The sequence below is a fragment of the Taudactylus pleione genome, unplaced genomic scaffold, assembly GCF_031769625.1.
Source record: "Taudactylus pleione unplaced genomic scaffold, aTauple2 ptg000556l, whole genome shotgun sequence".
Lineage (NCBI taxonomy): Eukaryota > Metazoa > Chordata > Amphibia > Anura > Myobatrachidae > Taudactylus > Taudactylus pleione.
In genome coordinates, this window is record NW_028284958.1 from 431686 (window position 1) to 453546 (window position 21861).

A 21861-nucleotide genomic window follows, 5' to 3' on the forward strand; every position below is an offset into this window, starting at 1 on the left:
CCAGTCATTGCACAGAATGCCTTGTTTCCTCTAGGATACAATTGTATGTCCTAGAATTTCAGCCCTTCACATTTTTGTACCTTCTGTCCTATGTTTTTTTGTTTTTTTCTAGCCTTTGTATAGCTCTCCAGGATTGGTGTGCTGTGTATTACATTTCTATGCTTTTTTTTTTTTTGTTCATTTCCTCAGTCACTCCACTTTCCATCACTAATTCACAACATATTTCATTCTCTGGTCTAAAACAGATATATATAATCCTTACCTTGTTGGTCTTTCTACTTCCACTCCTAATACATACATAACATTTATATATTTACTGTATTGAATATTATGCAGAAAGGACAAGGTGAGTTCCCACTCTGGAAATTCTGGGCCCCGGGGCGGGATGTATTAATGCTTACCGCCGCGGTCTAGGCTCTGTATTTGCAGCGGTGACTTGATCAGGTTTCTTTAAATAAAGTTAATGTGAAAAGTACTTCCACACTCCCGTTGCCTCCCTTGTTACATACGCGCAGCCGCTTGTCCCATCGGCTGTGTATGTAAACAATACAGTAGCATCGCGGGAGTTTAATGACGGTCTTAACGTGAAAAATTTTTTTTTGCCGTTAAGTTTATTTAAAGAAACCCGATCAAGTCACCGCTGCATATTCAGAGCCTAGACCGCGGCGGTAAGGCCCTGGTCTTCTAGTCGAGTGTACAAAACATGCATGCTTTCCATATGTTTAATCTCCTTACCTCTTTTGTTTCATTGTACAGTATGTCTTAATTGTATATTTAATATACTTGTGATCACTACATAGATAATGTAATTGGAGAACCGCTAAAAGAAGTGTGGTTTTATGTTCCTTTTTTTTTTTTTTTTTTTTTTACTTTAACCCTCTAGATTTTCCGTGGAAACCTAGACAATGAAAACAGGAAGGCCAATATATTTAGTCCTCCATTCTCTGCACAGTACATCCGTATCTACCCTGTGACCTGCCACAGAGCTTGCACCCTGCGTTTTGAGCTCTTCGGCTGTGAATTGAATGGTAATGTATACCATTTTTTTTATTATTATTTTTTTTATAATGGGCTTCATACTCTCCATGTCCTATGGTATTAACAGCATAAATGTCACTCATTTCTCCATCCCAAGCATTAAAGATTCCCAAATTATATGGTTTATTGTTCGATAATTTATTTATTATGAGGATCTTAAATTTGAGGACCTGAAAATTGGTGACATGCAATTATTCACTGCAATAAATTTATGCATAATTTATTTTAGGTGTGTTACCAAAGGCAAGAACCATTTGTTGTGCTTGCCTGACCTGTCTGTCTGTCCATATGTCCCCTGATAACCTCAGTTGCTGCGAAAATGTTCTATGATAGAATGCATAAAAACACAGTGAAGACCAAACAGATCTAAATATTACAAACTTGTTTTCTTCTTCTTTGTCACAATCTCTGAAAGCTTAAAGAATGGGGAAAAACAATTCAATATTCTGCTTATATCGGCTTGGTTAGCTGCTATTCCTTTTCTGAGTGTCTCCACCTAATGGCACAGAGTGAAATTACATGCCACTGTAGCTTAATTGTAAACATGTTATTGCATCGTGAGCCAGTGTGGTGCTTGCTGAGTCAGTGTGGTGATATGTTTTTGTGTAAAACTCCCTTATTCAGGAATCGCACACACTGTATTCTACGAAAAGGTGATTCACACAGGGTGGAGGCTTAGTCATACTTTTTAACTGAATACTTATTTATGACAGGGTTATACTGTAGTTGCCTGTTAACTCACACCATAGTGTGGTAGCCTGTTAAACCAGCTACTTGCAGGTGGTGCATTGGCAAATCAATATTGTGTATTCCAAACATATTACTAATCATCTCCCAGGAGAGTAGCATCACCCCTTGTAATAATGGATATAATTTTTCTTGTGCAGAATCTTGTCACTGAAGTTCTAAGCTTTACTTTTAGCCCCATGCTGGTCAACCATGCTTCCATTAATCCACTTGGTCAAAGAGTTTAGTATCCGGATCACTGTGGATGGTAAAATTCAGCCGGATTTTAAGGCTGAGCTGTGTGATTTGTGTCAATACTGGTTATCCAAGTAGGTGTCTGCATTAGACCAATCTTATCGCCCTGCACTCAGGCAAGTAACATGGGAGCTTAATAATGGGGTCAACCAGTGACTGAAACTAGCAAACCCTGCTTGTCCGCTAACTGAAATTTTCTCCAGTCCTAATCCACATCTGATTGATCCAAAACAGTTTCTGATCTAGGTTTTCTTATTTAGGGTCAGTTCAATCTAAAGTCACCAAATTGACCATCCAAACTGCTGTACTGGCGGCCTTTTATTTTTTGGCCTCCAGCATAAGAACTGCATTTTTCTGGACAGTTGTGGAGTACTACAGTGGTGTCCTCCTAGCACTGGCCTCAGTACACCATGCGGCACAAGTGAGCTGTCCCGAGCGGTGTAGCATCATTTTCCTTTTTTTTTTTTTTTTTTACTCAAAAGTGGTTTTTAGTCTCAATAGGGATGCAACACTCGGCTGCACTGATTAATTTGATATGTGACACTTGTATATCAGTGTTTGACTGAATGTAAATCTATGCAACGGAACTTGGAGTGGAGAGCTGCGGCTGCTGCATCTTGGCACTTCCTATACAGATTCAGACTTAGGGGTCTAGTTACTAAGCAGTGTTAGGAGACAGAGTGAAAAGTGATAAGGTGCCAGCCAATCAGCTCCCAACTGCCATCTCACAGGCTCTGTTTGTTTGAAAGATGACAGTTGCGAGCTGATTGGCTGGTACCTTATCACTTTTCACTCTGTCTCCTAACACTGCTTAGTAACTAGACCCCTCTGTGGCACATAGATATACAATGTCGCATATCAAATTAATCGGTGAAGTCTTTGCGACCAAGGCGCACATTTGAGCGGAAAAGGCAAAAAGAATACACTTGGCGCAAGGAGTTGTACGGGACCCTGAGTTCCGAGAAGGGCTGTTTTGCATGAATGTGGCAGTGGTGTAGGAGGACACATGGATGCGGTTGCATAAGCTGGCCACATAAACTGCCATCCTGCCACTTGGCCCATGAGCTGATCACTAGATGTATACAGCTGAATACACAGCACTAGTCACCGCTCTTCCTTCTAACAATAGGGCCTTGATGAGTTCTAGCTCCAGGCACATGTGGCCCTTAATCCGGCCCTGCCAAATAGGAAAATGGCTCGCCTAACAATTCCATGGATTTTGATGACTATCAGGAATTCCATGAGAATGGTAGCCACAGGCGTCGCTGTGTATTTATAATTGGCAGTAGCTCCCACAGAACTAGTGTGTGTGTGTGTGTGTGTGTGTGTGTGTATGTATATATATATATGTATGTATATGTATATATATATATATATATATATATTATAATCATGCTTTAGCTTGTTACAGAAAGCTGCTTTTTCACGCTTCTAATGCTTTTACTTAACATGCCACGCTTGCGTTGAGCTTGTAATTCTGAGCACTCCTTTTCCCGTCCTTTTGTAAACCATTGTATTACAGTGTATTTCAACATGGTAGGTTGCTCTGCTCCACTTGGAATGAAATCCCATCTGATTTCTGATAAGCAAATAACAGCATCCAGCGTCTTCAAGACATGGGGGATTGATGCATTTACCTGGCACCCACACTATGCGCGTCTAGACAAGATTGGGAAATCCAATGCCTGGACTGCGCTTGAGAATGACCAGTCAGAATGGCTGCAGGTAGGTGATGATGGGCTGCTTATCTATAACCTGCAGGGAACATTTTTTATATTATGTGATGTAATTATATTTTAGGCATTTATCTGCAACATGGGTGTAACAGATAGGAAAGAAGAGGGACTCCTTATAACAGGATGCCCCTTTTAAAAATACAGTTGCCTAACACGTTGCTTTATTTTACCTAACACTAAGAAAAATATATACTAGATGGACGGATGTCAAATGTACATTATGGTGAATGGAGTGTCGCGTAATGTAATCCTATGCACAGAGTGTACCACCACACACCTGAAGCATGGAAGAAGATGAGTAAATCCCCCTATTTTTCTGTAAGTGGCTTTCTGTGTAGGTGCACTGGGCTTCAGGGCCCAGGGCCGCTATAACTGCTTGTTTTCTGTCAAGGCAGGAACTTCCATTTGGCTTACTATGGCCTCCAGATTTGAATTTTAGGAGGTGGACAAACAGGTGGTAGAACTCTACAAGGGCTTACCATCCAATGTACCAAGAACATAAATGTTTACTTGGTGGGACATTGTCTGATTGCCTTAAGGTACCTGGGTAATGCGGCTTTGGATGCCAGTTATGTCATGGTGATGATTTCTGCATTCACAGTCTTGTGCGTTGGAATCTGTTGCCTAAGTCAGAGATCTGATATCTAAGAAGACTGGAATCTCTTCCTTTCCCAGGTAGGGTCTTACTCACTCCTGAGCATGATAAGATCTTTGAACGGACCAGGGGTGCACAAAGGTTCCTTATTTCCAGCTAATGTGCCTAGACCTAAAAATCCAAGATTTGGTCCTTTTTCACCTCACATGGCATTAGTCTGTTCCTTTGAGGTCAGCCCTCATTTCTTGTGAAAGTCAGCAGAGGCGCATATGGGCTTAGACATCCCACTGTTCAGCTTGATGGGTACCAATCCCAACCAGTCTACTTTTGCAGGACCAATAGTTTGATTCAACTACAGATGCCTAGGAAAGAGGTGAGTCAGTGATGTCATAGGTTTCTCTGGGTTCCAAGGCAACATGTCTTGCTCTGCAGAAAATTATTCAGCCTATACTCTTCTCAGGGGTTGTTGTTCTGCTTCCTGACAGAAATCAGATTAGTCTTTTGGTCTCATTCTGAACTTGAAGTCTTTGAACATCCAGCTCAGGGTAGACCGATTTGGAATGGAGTCTGGGGTATGTCATCAACAGTATGGAGCAAGGAGAGTTCCTGGTGTCTGTGTGCATCAAGGATGCATATTTTCACATCCTCCATATGGGAAGAGACATCGGGGCCTTTTACGGTTTGTAGATTAGGACCAGCATTAACTATTCAGAGCACTTTCATTAGACCTGGCAACATCACTGTGAGTGTTCATGAAGATTGTGGCTGTGATTGTAGTTCTTCTATGGTATTGTGGTGACCATAATTCCCTTCCTGGACCATCTTTTGATTTAAGCATGTTCCAAGTCTTTGCTTCAAACCCATGTGCTTGAAACAGTGCAGACACTGGAAATCCACAGGTGGATTGTTCATTACAAGAAGTCCAACTTAACTCCTTCCCAACGTATAATCTTTCTGGTGTTTCTGCTGGAGGATCACAAACCGATGTCTGTGCATTTTTGCATGAGGGTTTTGGAGTAAACAGTCTCAACCTTCCAGGTGGTCCCAACATTTTGTTTTACTCAAGGGAGTTCCAGATCAAACACATTTTGAAGTGGAACAAGTTTCTCCATCATCTGTCCATTCAGGTGATCAGCCTCTCCTTATGAGTTTGTCAGTGTCTTGATTGGTGCTTGAGGAGGGATATGGATGCTGTTGACCGTGCGCTACAGCTTTTGATGTTGGGCAGGGGGCATGCTTCCTTCTTACTTGCAGGGTTTTTGGATCAAACTTTTGATCAGTGACTTGATCTAAGGGAGTTGCTTTATGCATTACTAAATGGGCGACAGGTCAGGTTTGGAAAAGGGTCCTCTTGTCATGATATGTCAATCGGATTAAGTGTGGGCAGAGCAAAACACTCCAGCCATCATGACAATTTTAATTTCAAATGTAGGCAACTGGGAAAAAGATTTTCTCAGACTTCCTGATCTTTATTCTGGTGAATAATCCCCTCAACCGGAAATCTTCAGTTGGTGGAATATTGTGTCAACCAGATGGCAACAAGTTCCTGGCAGACACAAAGTTTATAGAAGAGTCAACTTGTATGATTTAAAGGACTTGCAAACGTAGGACCACCTCAACACCACAACTTTGCTAAAGGCCGTTTAAAAGTTGCGCAGTGAGAACTGCTGTCCAATTCATCTTGAAGATCCAATATATGTCCCCTCTCTCCAGCCACCCAATCACCAATCCACCCACACACCTACTTTCTGTGGCATAGTCTTCTCCTAAGCAAACACATACACATGAGGTGCTTCCTGTTGCATGCCTTGCCTGGGTCATGGTGGCGTGCTCACGTGGCACATACATCCATCACTACAGCTCATTGTTTGCAGGGTTCTAAAAAAAACGGTTGGTGACAGTGTGGTTGATCGACCGGAGGTGGATGGACACAGCTCAGATACTGTTTAAAAATTTGGCAGCTGTTCATAAAAGATTTGAAAGTTTCTGGAGGTGTAGGAGTAATAGGTTGCAGGAGGAAGGTGTTGTGCGTGGGGAGGAGTGTGAAGAAAACGCTTTGTGTTGCTGAGTATGAGGTGATAGAGCAAAAGTTGTGTGAAGCAGAAAGGTAGTGTAGGAAAAGTGGGGAGGGGTGAAAAATCAAATTAAATATTTAAAATAAAAAAAAACACTTAAACATTTAATATACAGTGAAGGAGCTGTAGAGAAGGAAGGTACCCAACATATGCAAAACTGTACTCCTTAACTTCTAATCCAAATCTAACATTAACATTTCGATTTACCTCCTCGAGTTCACTTTTTCACAAATATTACATCATAGTCAACATTCAATTTGAAATAAAGTGTACCAAAGCAACACTACAACAAAGGACCCCATCATTATTTCTTCAATAACAAGTACACGTTTCATTACAAATGCATTCTATCCGCTTTTGATTCTCAAATCCGTTGTCCAATATTGTAGTTTAACATAAGGGCAGAGGAAAATATTCTTTTTATGCTTATTTTTTTTTTCTCCAAACAGAACAACTTGTGACTTTTAGATAAAAATCATGTACAGTTTAGAATCCGTATATTTGAGTATTCCATAGGAGGACAGATGTCAGCACACTGACCGCTATTATTAGGCACTTTTCATTGAGTTCTCTATCAGCAAACAGTATATCCTACTAGCAGTGAACTGTTACCTCCTGAAGTAAATATGCAAATCATTAAAATGCTACATACACAAATGTTACAGCTGATTGAAGGAGCTGCTGAGCGTTTGTTAGTTCAGTTTGAGAACATCAAGAGAGCTCATTATATCATAGAAGTCACGCATGGAAGTCAACCAGCTACACAACCGTGACAATAAATAATGGCATTTATATTGGAGAAGGAAACACAACTGAAGTCATTCAAAAATAAATTTGATGATATCTCTTTCTTTGTTGAACGTTAGAGAGTCTTTGATATAGAGACCCCTCTATGGCATTTTCCCTGTGTTTTAATTCTTTCCGTGGCCGGAAGCAATCCTGTGTAAATAAGTGATCACTGTGATGTTTGAAATGCTGTTTCAGCTTGAAAACAGATGTTATCTCGGTGGCACTTGGTTTATTGTGTTATGGTCTATGGCAACTTGGTTCTATACTGGCCTTCTCCAAACCCTAATCTCCTAGATGCTGGAAGAACAGTTTACATGCTTCCTCTTCATTTTATTTGTTTATCTTTTTTTTTTTTTTTTTTTGCTGTACTGCTTTACAACCATAAAGTAACAGAATCTGACACACAGACAAATTTTGGAATAGTAATATATAGAAGTGTGATTAGTTACATACCTGCCATTCTGACTCCTTTTCACAGGACGATAGCAGCGTTTGGTTTTATTACTTATTTTAGTAGTTGTAATAACCTGGCCTGAATGAGTTAATTGTCTAATAATAATAATAATAATTTGGTTCAGTTGAAGTGGAAAAGAACCACACTTTTAGCACACTCTGAAAAAGAGAAAATCAGGTAAGGAATTGACATCTTCATCTTAAAAATGGCCATCTTTCCATTCCGGGCTTGCAGGTGGGTGTAAATGTGTTTATGTCCAGATATTGTAACAACTGCCCCAGGCCAGGACCCGGAAAGGCTATCTTTAGGCGTGTGTGTGCGTGTGCGCAGAACAAAGACCTTTCTTTAAAGAAGAAAAAACACATTATCTGCTCCTCAATAGATTGACTTATGGATTCCTAAGAAGATCACAGGAATTGTGACACAGGGTGCCAAAGACTTTGGAAATATTCAGTATGTGGAAGCATTTAAAGTAGCCTACAGTGACAATGGCTCCGCCTGGATTGTATACCAAGATAGCAGGACAAAAACTGACAAGGTACCCCTTTCCTGTTGCTTCATATTATAGAATGCAAAATAAATATATATAATTCCTATTAAAATGTATTTATATAGCATCAGCATATTCCATAGCGTTTCATAAACAATACCTAAAATGTAAGTTAAACCTGTATGAATACATCATGTAAAAGTAGCCTTACCATCGCTGAATCTAAGGTGTTTGTTTTTGGGCCCTATTTATCATTACATAATTATCGATGGTGATAATTATGTTTTGTACTCGCTGTGAATTCAAAGAACTGTTTGTAGGCATTCATCATGCCTCATTAACTAAAGTATCCCTTCTGAAAAACTGCACTTTCGGCAGGGGTCAGCTTTTCGGAATTGTGATACTTTTCCCTTTTTAATGTATGCTGTATCCGCTTCCAGCCCACAACCTCAGCCATGTCCCCACTCCCAGCCCCGCAGCCCCTGCCGTGTCTTTCCTCTCCCAGCCCGCATCTCCTTCCCGTGTCTCCCCACTCCCTTCCTGAAATCTCTCCCAGTGTCTCTTCCCTCTCCCTGCCCGCAGTCTCTGCTCCCAACCCGCACCTCCTCTCCCCATGTCCCTGCTCCTAGCCCGCTCCTCCTCTCCCCATGTCTCCCTCTCCCCATGTCTCCCTTTCCCTGCCCGCACCTCCTCCCCATGTCTCCGCTCCCTGTTTGCACCTCCTTTTCCCATGTCTCCACTCCCTGCCCGCACCTCCTCCCTGTCTCCCCCTTCTCTTTGCACTGCCATCTAAGGTAAGTGACAATGGGTTTGGGTGGCATTTTAGGAACTGGTACACATATGTTTTTCCCCCAGTTCCTAAATTGCCCCATTACAAGTGCCTCCAGTTCCTAAAATGCCACTGTGCGGACCGCACGTCCTAGTGAGTTCTTTTAAATCACCTAGGCAGATTGTTGTTATCATAACGCAGTTTATTCTATAGATTGCAATACTCATAATCATCAGACAGATGTGTATGGTGTGTCTGTAAAGAAGCGCAAGTGATGGAAGTACAGTTCCTAATCATCAATCCATAAACACACCAATGCAGTTGGAAACATAGATAATATACCCTTAAATATTCCCACCTTGTTGGAACTAATAGTAGATCTCTCAGATGATTATAAGATTCTGTATTGTCATCTATAGAATAGACTAAATTAATCTGTCAACCTCCCCCAAGGCCCCTTGTGTCAAAGTCATGTTTGAATAAGGCATATTTACTTGTGAAGATTCGGGGCCTGAGCGATGTGTTCTGCATCGGTGGCTGTTAGAGCCACTGCTTCAGGATACCGGGTTGCATAATTAACTATGGTTAGAATGAATTGCTTACCGGATTTGCTAGGTTTTGAAAGGGAACCTAAAATGTCCATGGCTACACTCTTGAAAGTCTCCCCCATGATGGGCATAGACATTAATTGGGCTTTACTAAGAGCTCCACGAAGTCTCTGACATACTTCGCAAGAGTTGTGATATTTAAGCACATCCTGTAACAAACCTGGCCAGTAACAGCTGCGCAATAAACGGGCTCTGGTTTTCTTAATCCCTAAATGCCCAGCTACTGGGAGAGTTTCAGGAGAGTAGCCATGGACATTGTAGGGCCCCTTTCAAAACCTAGCAAATCCGGAATCCGATTTATTCTAACCGTAGTTGATTATGCAACCCGATATGCAGAAGCAATGGCTCTAACACCCACTGATGCAGAATACGTCGTTCAGGCCCTGATTCATCACCGGTAAATATGCCTGATTCAAACTTGACTTTGACAAAAGGGAACTTTGGGGAGATGGACGAGTAGAATTTAGACATGCCCAACAGACAGACTCATCGTTGGCGGGCTTACACAGCCGAGCTGACCAAACTCATAATGAAGTTCAACATCCCACCGCTGCCACCAAAATTTGAGGAACAAACGAGTAAATCACCTAGGAAGAGTGTTATCAAAACCCAGTTTATTCTATAGATGGCAATACAGACCTGCAGAATTATCAGACAAATGCTCTTCTTTGCATGCACAGCATACACAAGCAATGGAGCTGCAGTTCTCAATCCCCTATCCATGAACACACCAATGCAGTTGGAAACATAGATTATATCCCTTTAAATATTACCACTGTGTTGGATTAAGCGCAATAGTCAGATTGTGATAGGTGGGAAAAATGATGCAGTTTTTGACTGTTGGCTCCTGTGGAGCAGGTGCATAGGAGTACAATCCAGGGCACCAGCACACAATTACTTTGCTTTAACTTATATCTGAATAAACACGCCACCTGGCTACATTTAAGAATAACTTGTCTAATTTATAGAACAATTAACATAAATACGCACGGCATAAAATAACATGAACAAATAGAAACAACAAATATATATAAACTGAAAAGCATCCATACAATGACAGTTCAGAGTAAACCAAAAGGGGTGCTGGACCACAAGTGCCTTCATGCTTTAATCGCACCTTGTGGTTTCACAGCCACCCAAACCCATTTTCACTTACCTTAGATGGCAGCAGGTGGCTCCCTCCTGGGACTGGGCTTTCAAGGACTGTGGACCTCATTCAGAGTCTGTCGTTGCGGCCGCACGGTCGTAAGGTAAAAGGGTCCGGATATGCAAATGAAGCGCTCGCAAGTTGCGTCGTTAAGATGAGATCGTTAGCTGGGCGAGCGAGGGGAGGATGCGGCCGTAAGACTAAAAATATGCCCCCTTTTCGTTCCCATTACACGTCATCTCCGGGCATATAAGGATTAATCGAGACCATCGGGAATCATCGGAGCTGGTCGCAGAGCTTAAGGTTGACCATACCCTCTCTTAAGCACTACGATCAAGTCAGTGAAAAAACCTCCCATGTCACATGTGCCATGACACGACTTAGTTAATTATGCACTCCCATAAAACGCCGTTTGCATAGTCAGGCACGCCTGCGTTCGAATCTCCACTCCCCCGTTCACAAGCACCTTCCCCTGTTACCACCCACAAACGCCTCATCCTGTCACTCAAACTAACGACCTGGCCAAGTTGAAGGAAAGAGCAATTTCTGATTGCAATAGCTAGTTTGCGCACGCGCATTGCGAATTTTACGCATGTGCAGTTTAGCGAACATCGGTGGTGTGCGACCCTGTGCGGCCGCAACGACCGACTCTGAATGAGGTCCTGTGTCTCTCTTGTAGGCGATAGTTGAGTTTTAGCTCCACGACACTTGCAGCAAGGTACTACAAGCAAGGTACTGGTTTGAAAGCCCGGGGCACGGTACATGTGCCCACTTTGTACCCCCATATTTTCTTCCAGAAGCTACATAATTCTGTAAAATTCAACTTGTTTCTATGTATAAAGTTTAATTAATGGACAGTAAGGATGATTTTAGTTTTGGGTTAAATATAGCCTTTTGTATGTATGCATTTATAGTATCCTGTCTTTATCTTACTTGATATGTTACCAATTTTATAAATGGCTAGAAATTGGTAGTGCACTGAAAGAGAAAAATCTGAATAATTCCTGTTTGTTATACTGAATGCTGAAAGCATAATTTGTTCTGCAAATAAAAATCACGTGTAAGTGAGCGTAATAACTGACTGCTAGTCGTAAATGTTCAGTTCGAGTGATATCCCAAATATGAGTATAGTCTTGTTTACGGTCATATGGACAGACATTTGGCTGAGGCAAGCACAATATTTCTATCTTAACCATTTTGAAAACACAAACCTGATTATTTCACATTGTAAGGCCATATTCCATAAGTCTGATATGCATACATCACTTGATATGTTTTTTTTTTTTTGTCCTCCTTGCAGGTGTTCCTTGGAAATAATGACAACTACTCCCACAAAAAGAACATCTTCAGTCCGCCATTTACAGCTCGTTATGTGCGCATTCTTCCTCAGTCCTGGCATGAACGAATCACACTGCGAATGGAGCTACTCGGTTGTGACAATTAATTGGCTAACTGGGTGACCATAAGCATTGTAGTCAAAGGGCATCATTCATAGTTAGGAGTAAATACAGCTAATGGTTGTAAATTTACACTTGGGCAAACCATGCATACTGTATAGTAACAATGCAATATAGCTCTGAGATAGGACGTGCACAACTCCCTCTCCTCCCCGATCCCCAACTCCAGGATTGCACCTTCTAGATCAGGGGTGTGCAATAAGTGGTCCTCCAGCTGTTGAACTACAAATCCCAGCATGCTTTGCAACAGTTTTAGCATGACCAAATAGCAAAAATGTGGCAGGGCATGCTGGGATGTGTAGTTCTACAACAGCTGGAGGGCAGTTTATTGCCCACCCCTATTCTAGATACTCCTAAAGCTGGGTTATCACTAGACGATATGTCATCTGATTCGGCGGATCAGAGCAACATATCTGGCACATTGTCTAATGTGTACCCACTATGACGCTGACTATGCGCCCTCCTGTGCATTGGCGGCGTCATCCTCCGTTGGCCCTACATGCAGGTCTGACGGGGGATGTCGTTAGCGAGGGCCATGCTGCCGAATGCAACATGGCCCTCGTCGTTGCTCTGTCGCTGCCGGCATCGGTAAGTCCATATGAACTTGCCGATGCTGAGGTTGGACACACTAGACATTGTTTGGGTGTACCTGACTTAACTGTAAATGAGGCCCAAAGTGACCATTCTCCCCAGTCATTGCACCAATTACTCTGAAAGGCTGTCTGTGTAGCAGAGAGGATCAGTGTAACCTGGATAAGCATTTTATAATGTGGGCTGAAGTGGAGCAGATCTCTATACCACACATCATTTGGCTTCCTACTTGGGCTTTATCACTGCTCAACTAAAGTCATTGTAATTAAATCATTATTCCCAAAATAGCTGCTCTAACATGTAGATTTAATTGCCCACTCTATGATATTTGTGAGTGCTTTAATAAATGATGGGGGGGGGATGCTTATTTTATGTTTTTGTTATTTTTCCAGCTTAACCAGTTCAGTATTTTGAAGTTGTAACATGCACTGTTTATCAAACACTAAGCTGCTGCACTAACCACTGGAAGAGCAGCATACAGTCCTTTTTAATTTCACTATTAAGTCCCACTGCACATTCTGGGTGCATATCTTTTGATTTGTAAAGCGGTGGTAACCAGCACTCTTGTTATAATTACTCTTTACCCCATGCACTCTGTGATATGTAGCCAGGGGCTTTCCCCCGACTGCTGGAAAATCACTATTGTCCCTACACTCCATGCAATCTCCCACAAACTACATCTTCAGTTCTCTTACATTATATAGTTGCAGAAGAAGGTAATGACCCTCTTAATAAAGCAAAAGGATTTTTCTTCCTGCTACTTTTTTAAAGTAATTTCCTTGACACATATTTTGTATAATGTGTGCAATTCATTACACAGATTATGTATCTCTTTTTTTTTTTTTTTAAATCTAAATTGGCTAGATTCACTGTTTATTGTCCACTGTAAGGGGTATACTTACTAAAGTGAGTGTTTTTTAGAAATGGAGATGTTGCCCATAACAACCAATCAGATTCTACTTAACATTTAATGAACACCTTCTAGAAGATAATAGCTAGAATCTGATTGGTTGCTATGGACAACATCTCCATTTCTGAAAACTCTCACTTTAGTAAATTTACCCCTAAGAGACTATCTTTTACAAGATTAAATATGGGATCTTTTATCTGCCCTCCTGTTATACGCAAAGTTCAGAAAACCAGAAAGTATGAAAAGTAAAGACTGGTACATGTTAAATGTAATTTAGTTAATTTTAAACAATAATTATGGAAAACCCCATTATCCAGAAACCCCTTTCAGACACCATGTCTGTATGTAAAAATAATATTTGTGGATTGTAAAGGATCTCAGTTTACATGTTTTTTTTTTATGTGATTTAATATTTCTTAAGGCTGTGGAATATATGTAAAATGTAAGAAGAAAATCTTCAAAATGGTAATATACGACTTATTGCCCAGGTATTGACAATGTACAAATAATAACTGAATGTAAATAGGTTTACAGCTGCATTGTCGAAGTAATTGTAATTTAGTGTGTAGTGCAGTAGCTGTTTATAATTGGTAAGGCGCTATATATATATATATATATATATTATACACACACATGAAGATGTGGAACCCATTTATCCATCAAGACTTATATATTTCTGCCTGTAAATCACCTAATGTCCTGGGACATAAGCTCAGGTATAACATTAAAAATATTATGAAACCGGTCAAAAAGATGTGATATGCTGTATTCCCGTGTCCGGGCTGAGCGTTCATAGCTGCAGTATCTGAAATGTACAGTATGACCAGGCAAACAGATAATATACCTCTACTCCCTGCAGCACTATAGGTACACTGCAACACTCTACTCCCTGCAGCACTGTAGGTACACTGCAACACTCTACTCCCTGCAGCACTGTAGGTACACTGCAACACTATACTTCCTGCAGCACTGTAGGTACACTGCAACACTCTACTCCCTGCAGCACTATAGGTACACTGCAACACTCTACTCCCTGCAGCACTGTAGGTACACTGCAACACTCTACTCCCTGCAGCACTATAGGTACACTGCAACACTCTACTCCCTGCAGCACTATAGGTACACTGCAACACTCTACTCCCTGCAGCACTGTAGGTACACTGCAGCACTGTAGGTACACTGCAACACTCTACTCCCTGCAGCACTGTAGGTACACTGCAACACTCTACTCCCTGCAGCACTATAGGTACACTGCAACACTCTACTCCCTGCAGCACTGTAGGTACACTGCAGCACTGTAGGTACACTGCAACACTCTACTCCCTGCAGCACTGTAGGTACACTGCAACACTCTACTCCCTGCAGCACTGTAGGTACACTGCAACACTCTACTCCATGCAGCACTGTAGGTACACTGCAACACTCTACTCCCTGCAGCACTATAGGTACACTGCAACACTCTACTCCCTGCAGCACTGTAGGTACACTGCAACACTATACTCCCTGCAGCACTGTAGGTACACTGCAACTCTCTACTCCCTGCAGCACTATAGGGATACAGTACTACAGCTCTCTACTTCCTGCTACACTATAGGGACACTACAATGCTCTACTGCCTGCAGCTATACTCTGTGCAGCACAATAGTGACACTATAGTTCTCTCTAGCATGATAGGCATAGTATAGCTTTCTAATCTGTGTGGCACTATAGGGATATACAGCTCTCTACTCCCTGCAGGACTGTGGGAATATACAGCACTCTACTCCCTGCAGCACTGTAGGGACCTACAGCTCTCTACTCCCTGCAGATACTCTACAACTCTCTGTAAGGCATTAGTAAAACTACATGAAAAATGTTTTCTTTTATTTAATATTACGTTTACTAGGTGAGGACCTGTGTCGGCAACATGACTTGTATTTACTCTGCTGATAATTTAAAACATTTGCAGATCAGGAAGGATAGGAAGAGCTGAAGTGATATGCTGCAAGGGTTTCCAGATGAGCAGTAGTGCTGGTTCCAGAGCCATTGGCTTTTTGTGTATTTACTTTAACTTCTCTAGCCCCAGAGTGACACACAATTCAGCCTTTTGGTCTTTTGGGGTATGGCTTAGATTATTGCCAAAGCATGCATGGTATAATTTGGGATTACAGTACAACATAAGAGTACCTCTAAGGGTCATTTAATCACCTGCAGATGTATTTTAGGACTCTGGGCCTGATTCAGAGCCGGATGCTCTGAACGAGCGCCCGCTCTGAATCAGGGCGTTGTTTTTTTTGGGAGCGTCCTCCTGGACGCTCGCATAGCTGTGGGTTACCACCCACAGCTAATGCGAGCGTCCATGATGATGGTCGCGATGGTCAAGACCATCGCGACCATCAGGCTTGCGACGAGACCCTGCGGTAGGGTCTCGGTGACCGCAAGCCCTGGAGTGATTTTGGCTCTATCAGAACGCCTCCGTCTGGCAGCCACGCCCCCGGCACGCTGTCACTCAACATCGACAGCACGCCCCCTTTGGTGCGAGATTGCTCCTTTTACGTTCTTTTACAGATCTCACCAGGTTAGCTCCAGCCAGATTAGACATTTTATTTATTTACAATTTGATACACTAATGAGACTGTAGAGATCCCCGTTCTGTGTTTACGGAGCTGCTATTTGAATAACAGAACAGCAGGGCTGTGATAATGTGGTGTTCTGGCATACTTTAATATTTACCTGATTGTTTAATGACAAGGTCATATAAGGACAAACTCCACTGTGTTCCAATAACCACATGCGTGATACATTGGAGAAAAGTTAATGTTCTATATGAATTCTCAGCATTCCCTTTGCAAATAATTCCTCTAGAACACAGAGCTGTTCCCTTTTCTTGGACTCATTGAGAGAACGCTGACAGAATAATTATGTATCTGTCAGTACTATGGAAGCTGTGTTTTTAGGGAAGTTTAGTTTCATATTAAGGTTAGACCTGCTTTTTTATGACCCAGTAATAAGCAATGGTGCTCAACCATATTTGAGCTGGGATCATAAAGGTTCATATCCACTAGCAGATAGAGGAACGACCGTACAATTACAACAACATTGTAATCTTACAGTTGTTCCTCATAATGTGCAGTGCCTACACTGAACGATATGTCGTTCAGTGCAGGCACCCTCCTTCATCCCCGAACATGCCCAATGTGTCGTTATCAGCAGATTGACCGGCATGTTCAGGTAATGATTGATGTCGGAAACTACCAGCGGGAGCGCGCATCGCTGGTCGTTTCCGACATTAAAGTGCACGGTTAATGAGCGATTGAATGATTACGATGTCGTAATTGTTCAATCACTCATTTAAATCGCCTAGTGGATACGCGGCATAAGTGTAGCATTGCTATGGAACCCCAAAGGATGTGGTCTGGGAATGAGCGCTTGGTAGGATCTCCACTAATTCACCAGAATTCAGTTCATATATAAAACAATGCAAGGATTGAACTAGCTTTTTACACCAAATCAAATCTATACTTTCCAGTTTAGCACCAAGGATTTAAAAATGAATTAGTTCCTTTATACGTTGCCCATTTCATAACGTTTTGATCTGTGTCCTGAGCTGGTGGTATAAAGATTGGGTGCTGTAAAGAATTCTGAAGCATATATTTTATTTTTATTCATCTTATACACACATCACCCCATATTTCTATACATTAATATTTTCATTGCACATATTTCAGTACTAGAACTCCTTGGAATCTGCTTATAATCCTCTAACAATCGCAGGTGGAAACATGAGTCTATTATTGAGACTTTGTAGATCATATCTGGTAAACCTGCTATCAATTTCTGGTACAACCACTATCCTTTGTAAAGTCATTTGTTACTTTGCAATGCTCATGAATGGGATCGGTACAGTTTAGTGACTCTCAATAAACTAACTTTTATTGGTTGTCAGGCCAGTGCTGGACGTAGTATTTTATAACAGTGCTACAATGATGATAATTCCTCTTGGGTATAAATGCTTTCATTGCAGTAATGTTTGTCAGATATATTGTACGTAGCTAATAAGACAGTTTTGTGTTAGCGGTAGGATTGTTCTGCTGATGAGGATCTAGTTTCCCTGATTATGGTGATGTTCCAATGTGTTTTTTGTTTGGTTTACAATGCAAATATATTACAGCATGGCTGATTTCACATCTGGTCTACTAGCTATTACCTACAGTGGTTTTGGGGTTTTTTTAATAGCAGAACATCATTAAATCATCTAAGGTTTTTAGTTAAAGTTAAACAAATGACACAAAGAGTTGCATTGTGCGATCGATTGAGAAAAATCTATAATGGGTTTGTAATTACATTTGTTTTTTAAATAATGATTAACCATTGTCTGTATAAGACTAGTGAGGCTCCCTTCCTTTGGAGTAGGGGATTTGTGATGTAATCGTCTCGAGCAAGCCAGTTCCGAATGTTCAGAGCTTGTTGTAGCACAACGTAATGTCCGGGCCACTTCCCAACACATCATTCTGCCCTCTCGTTCCACCCACGTGATGATAATATTTTTGAAAACGATGGAGCTTGGAGTTTCGAATATTGTTAACTTGGCTGACTGAAACAATGATATGATGCCATGGGACTTGGGTCTGTGCTGTGGGAAGCCTTGCACACTGGGTCTTAGTTATGCCTAGCAATGGGCACACTCTCAACAGGGGTTTTCCTATTTCCTGGTACATGTAAGTAAGGGCTCCCAGCCTCCCACTATACAGGTGAATACTAAATAGTGTCAATTAACTTATTTAATTTTTTTTCTCTTAAATGTGACGCACACATTTTGGGGAGAGAGAATGCAGTCACTAAAGTACCTTGCTGACAAAGAGAAATGTACAAGTGCTCATAAAAATGCACCTACAGTATCATTATGTAAAAGTAAATCACTGGGCCCAATCTAGAAGACCGAGCAAGGGAGAGTATCCTGTTTTAGCTGAATACTCTGAAAGTAATCATTTACTATTTATGATACAAGATGCACATGCCACCTTTATTAGGTTTTCTTATAATAAAATCACTGACAAATGAAACTGTTTCTCTCTTTTTATTGCGTTTGATCAAAATTTTACACTGCTACTTTTTAGTGGCTATTGGAGGACTCCATTGCAGTCACACTTTTAGTAAATGTAAAGTCCAGTAGAGCAGTAAAGTGCATATGCAGACTATAAACAGTATCATCTGTAGAATTATTCACACAGAGTAGCTACATAAAGAAATCACTAGGGAAAGCAGATCCTCCACACAAACCACTTCAGGATACACACATCAGGGGGCTGGTGGAACAATGCAAATAAGTGGTTAGAAAGACAGTCTGTACAATAGAAGCTTTGGTGCACATGTGATATAACAGACCATGAGGGGTATTCAATATGAAATGTTAACTTCACTGTCGAAGTTAACGTTTCATATCGGAGTTTTTACCTGCGTTAAAGTATCAGGCGCGCTCCCGCTTATCCCCGTATTCAATATAAAATTAACGAAAAAGGGAAACTCCGAAGTTGGATTTGCAGACCCCCCTAAAGTTGTAAAAACATGGGGGAACACTATGGGTACCCCCGTTTTAGCCTTTAATTGAAAGTCGGGGATTTAAATAGCCGCAGCAGGTGTTTTTTCCCGACATTGAAGAAGTGATGCAGAAGAGCACTTAGGTTATTTTTTTCTTTTTTTTAAGTGGTCCCATCAAATTTGGGGTACATGAAAATGGGTACTAGCATATTTTTAAGTCCCTAAAGTAAATTTTTAAAAATTCTGCATTTGTGCACCTGCCGCTATAATTATATTCTTCAAAACACCTGCCGCATACATGCAGAATAGCCCTGAACCTATTTCCCTATTGTTATACATTTTTTTCCCAATTTTTTTTTTTTTCACCCCAATTTTTAAAATAATTTTTTGGGGTGTCCCTATTTTTAAAAAAAAAAAATTTTTTGACACCGTTCTTTTTTAAATGTCATTCCCAGGGGTGCAGGCTATTTTTTTTTTTTAAGCCTGCACCCCTAAACCCCAATTCTGCACTTTTTTTCGACACCTATTCAATGGTGAAAAGTTATCCCCATTTTTTATCAAAGACTTTTCGAAACTGCGATAAGTCTTTGAAATTGTAAAACCTGCGATAATGACGTCATACCTCCGATATTAACGCAAAAACGATGTTTTCGCTCCCATATTGAATACCCCTGTATTTGTCTGCACTGCAGTAGGATGAAAGTGAAAACCACCTCACTCACCATGTTTTATTGGAGACGCTACAGTATAAAATATTGTTTTTGAAATTTATTAAGTTATTTATATTTACCTATTCTGCGTCGCTTTGATGTAACATTCACAAACAGCATATAGTTTGTGAGATATATACTGTATATACCTTAACTAAATGCATTATAGCTGCTTAGAATATATTTTGTGGGTTTTATCTGCTGCACAAGAAAACAATAAACTGTAAATTATACATTCTCAGTCATGATTAAGTGAGTGCCATGGTTTCCAGTTGATCTATTGCTGTCTAGTCAACCTCAGTATGGCAGTGGCCATTCACAGGGCCAGAATAAGGGGCACATGGTCCTGGACAGGGGCATATTGGGAACTTAAAGTGAGCGGTACCAAAACAACTGAAACCAATATCTATGTAAGTGGAGATAGTACATCACTATACCTGGAGATATCAGGGTTAGGCAAACTAAAGCAACAAGCAATAGTAGGTGGAGTTACACCAACAGAAGTCAGAGCATGTCAGTATCTGGACCTAACACACAAAAAGGTTAAAAAAAAAAAAAAAAAAAAAAGTATTGTGCTGTACCACAAATATAATCACGTTACTATAAATAGCAGAGCCTTCCTCTAGGTTCTGTTAGGTAGGTAGAAAAAAAAAATAAGACTTTAACTTTAGTATTTTAGGCACCAAATGTCTTCTGGTCTAAGCGATGGCTATACTGTGCGCATGTGTAGAAGCAGTCGGACATTAATGAGCACATTAATTGAGTCATGGACACTATTTCCGTTGGGAGGAACAGGACGAGATGGGGATAGCGACGGGAGGAACAAGCACAGGGAGATCAGGGGCAAGAGCGATGAGAAGGTGGAGGAAGACATAGGGAAAAAAATAGCCTCCAGCGCTGCATCAGGTACAATAGCTAGCGACCTGGCAAACGACAGGTCCAAAATACTAGTGATTAAAATATTCTCTGTAAAGCACTGTGGAATATGGGCCTGATTCAGCAAGGATAGCTATTGCGATTACGCACGCGGACAGACAATTGTTGCGTACTGGGTATGCATCTCAGCGCACGAAGGCATCACTATGATCGTACAGTGACCACACAGAGCCATCGCAGAGTGATGGCAAGTAGTGAGCAGTTGGGGAAACACAGGTCTACCAGTGTGTTTGAACGCCGTTACAGGGGCATGCATAAATTAGTCACTGTGATGCCATATGCAGCTTGAGCTTTCACTATGTGCGATGAGGTTAGCAAATTCTTAGTAAGGTCAGACCTGTTGTAATTGTGCGTGAGGCTCCGATGATACTTGATGCTACCAATGGTTTTGCAGACTTGCAAGGTATTATGGATGTGAGTAAGGGGAAGTGGATGTCTTTGTTGGCCTGCGACGGCAATGCGATTGCAAACCGCATATTTTTGCAGTGGGTGTGCGTGCGTAATCGCAGCTTCGATCACTATAGTGATCTGTAATGAATCAGGCCCTATGTGCGCTATATAAATAACTTGATAAATAAATACACACCGATAACGCTAATCACTGGAAGAATCGCATGCAGGAATAATATGAATATAAATGGTACATTTTGGTATAGTTTATCCACACATTATACGATAATGATGACCAGTAGGATTTAGCATAAGGTATTATTAATACCACTTTCACACTGCAAATCCAGGTCGCACGCAGGATTTTGTAGACTGGTCCATCACGGGTGAGACCCCTTTCAGACTGGCGGCCTGACCTGGCTTTGCCGGGTCGATAACCTCACCGACAATCACGTGCTGAGCCGGCACTTGGAGATGAGATCATCTCCAAGCTCCGGCTCTTCCTGTGCTGTGAACGGGTCCCTGGTCGCATCAACCCGGGTTACCCATTCACACTGCACCGCGAGCCGGGTTGAGCCTGTGTTCAACCCTGCTCATTAAACCAGCTAGCTCAATCCAGGATATTTCAACTGGGTCCTTTCACACTGCATATGAACCCAGATTGCTGC

At 41.4% G+C, this 21861-nt stretch overlaps 1 protein-coding gene across 2 annotated transcripts in view; it reads left to right on the forward strand.

Annotated features, from left to right (window-relative positions):
* MFGE8 (milk fat globule EGF and factor V/VIII domain containing) overlaps positions 1-18682 on the forward strand; it is a 68416-nt gene extending 49734 nt beyond the window's left edge. Inside the window, exons 7-10 of one of the 2 annotated variants that reach the window (XM_088452653.1) lie at positions 884-1028; positions 3542-3744; positions 8051-8206; positions 11983-18682. In XM_088452653.1, coding sequence (XP_088308779.1) covers positions 884-1028; positions 3542-3744; positions 8051-8206; positions 11983-12126 — 648 coding nt within the window. In that variant the 3' untranslated portion in view covers positions 12127-18682. The remainder of the gene's footprint in view (positions 1-883; positions 1029-3541; positions 3745-8050; positions 8207-11982) is intronic. The other variant, XM_088452654.1, reaches the window with a different exon arrangement.
* The last annotated feature ends 3179 nt before the right edge of the window (positions 18683-21861 follow it).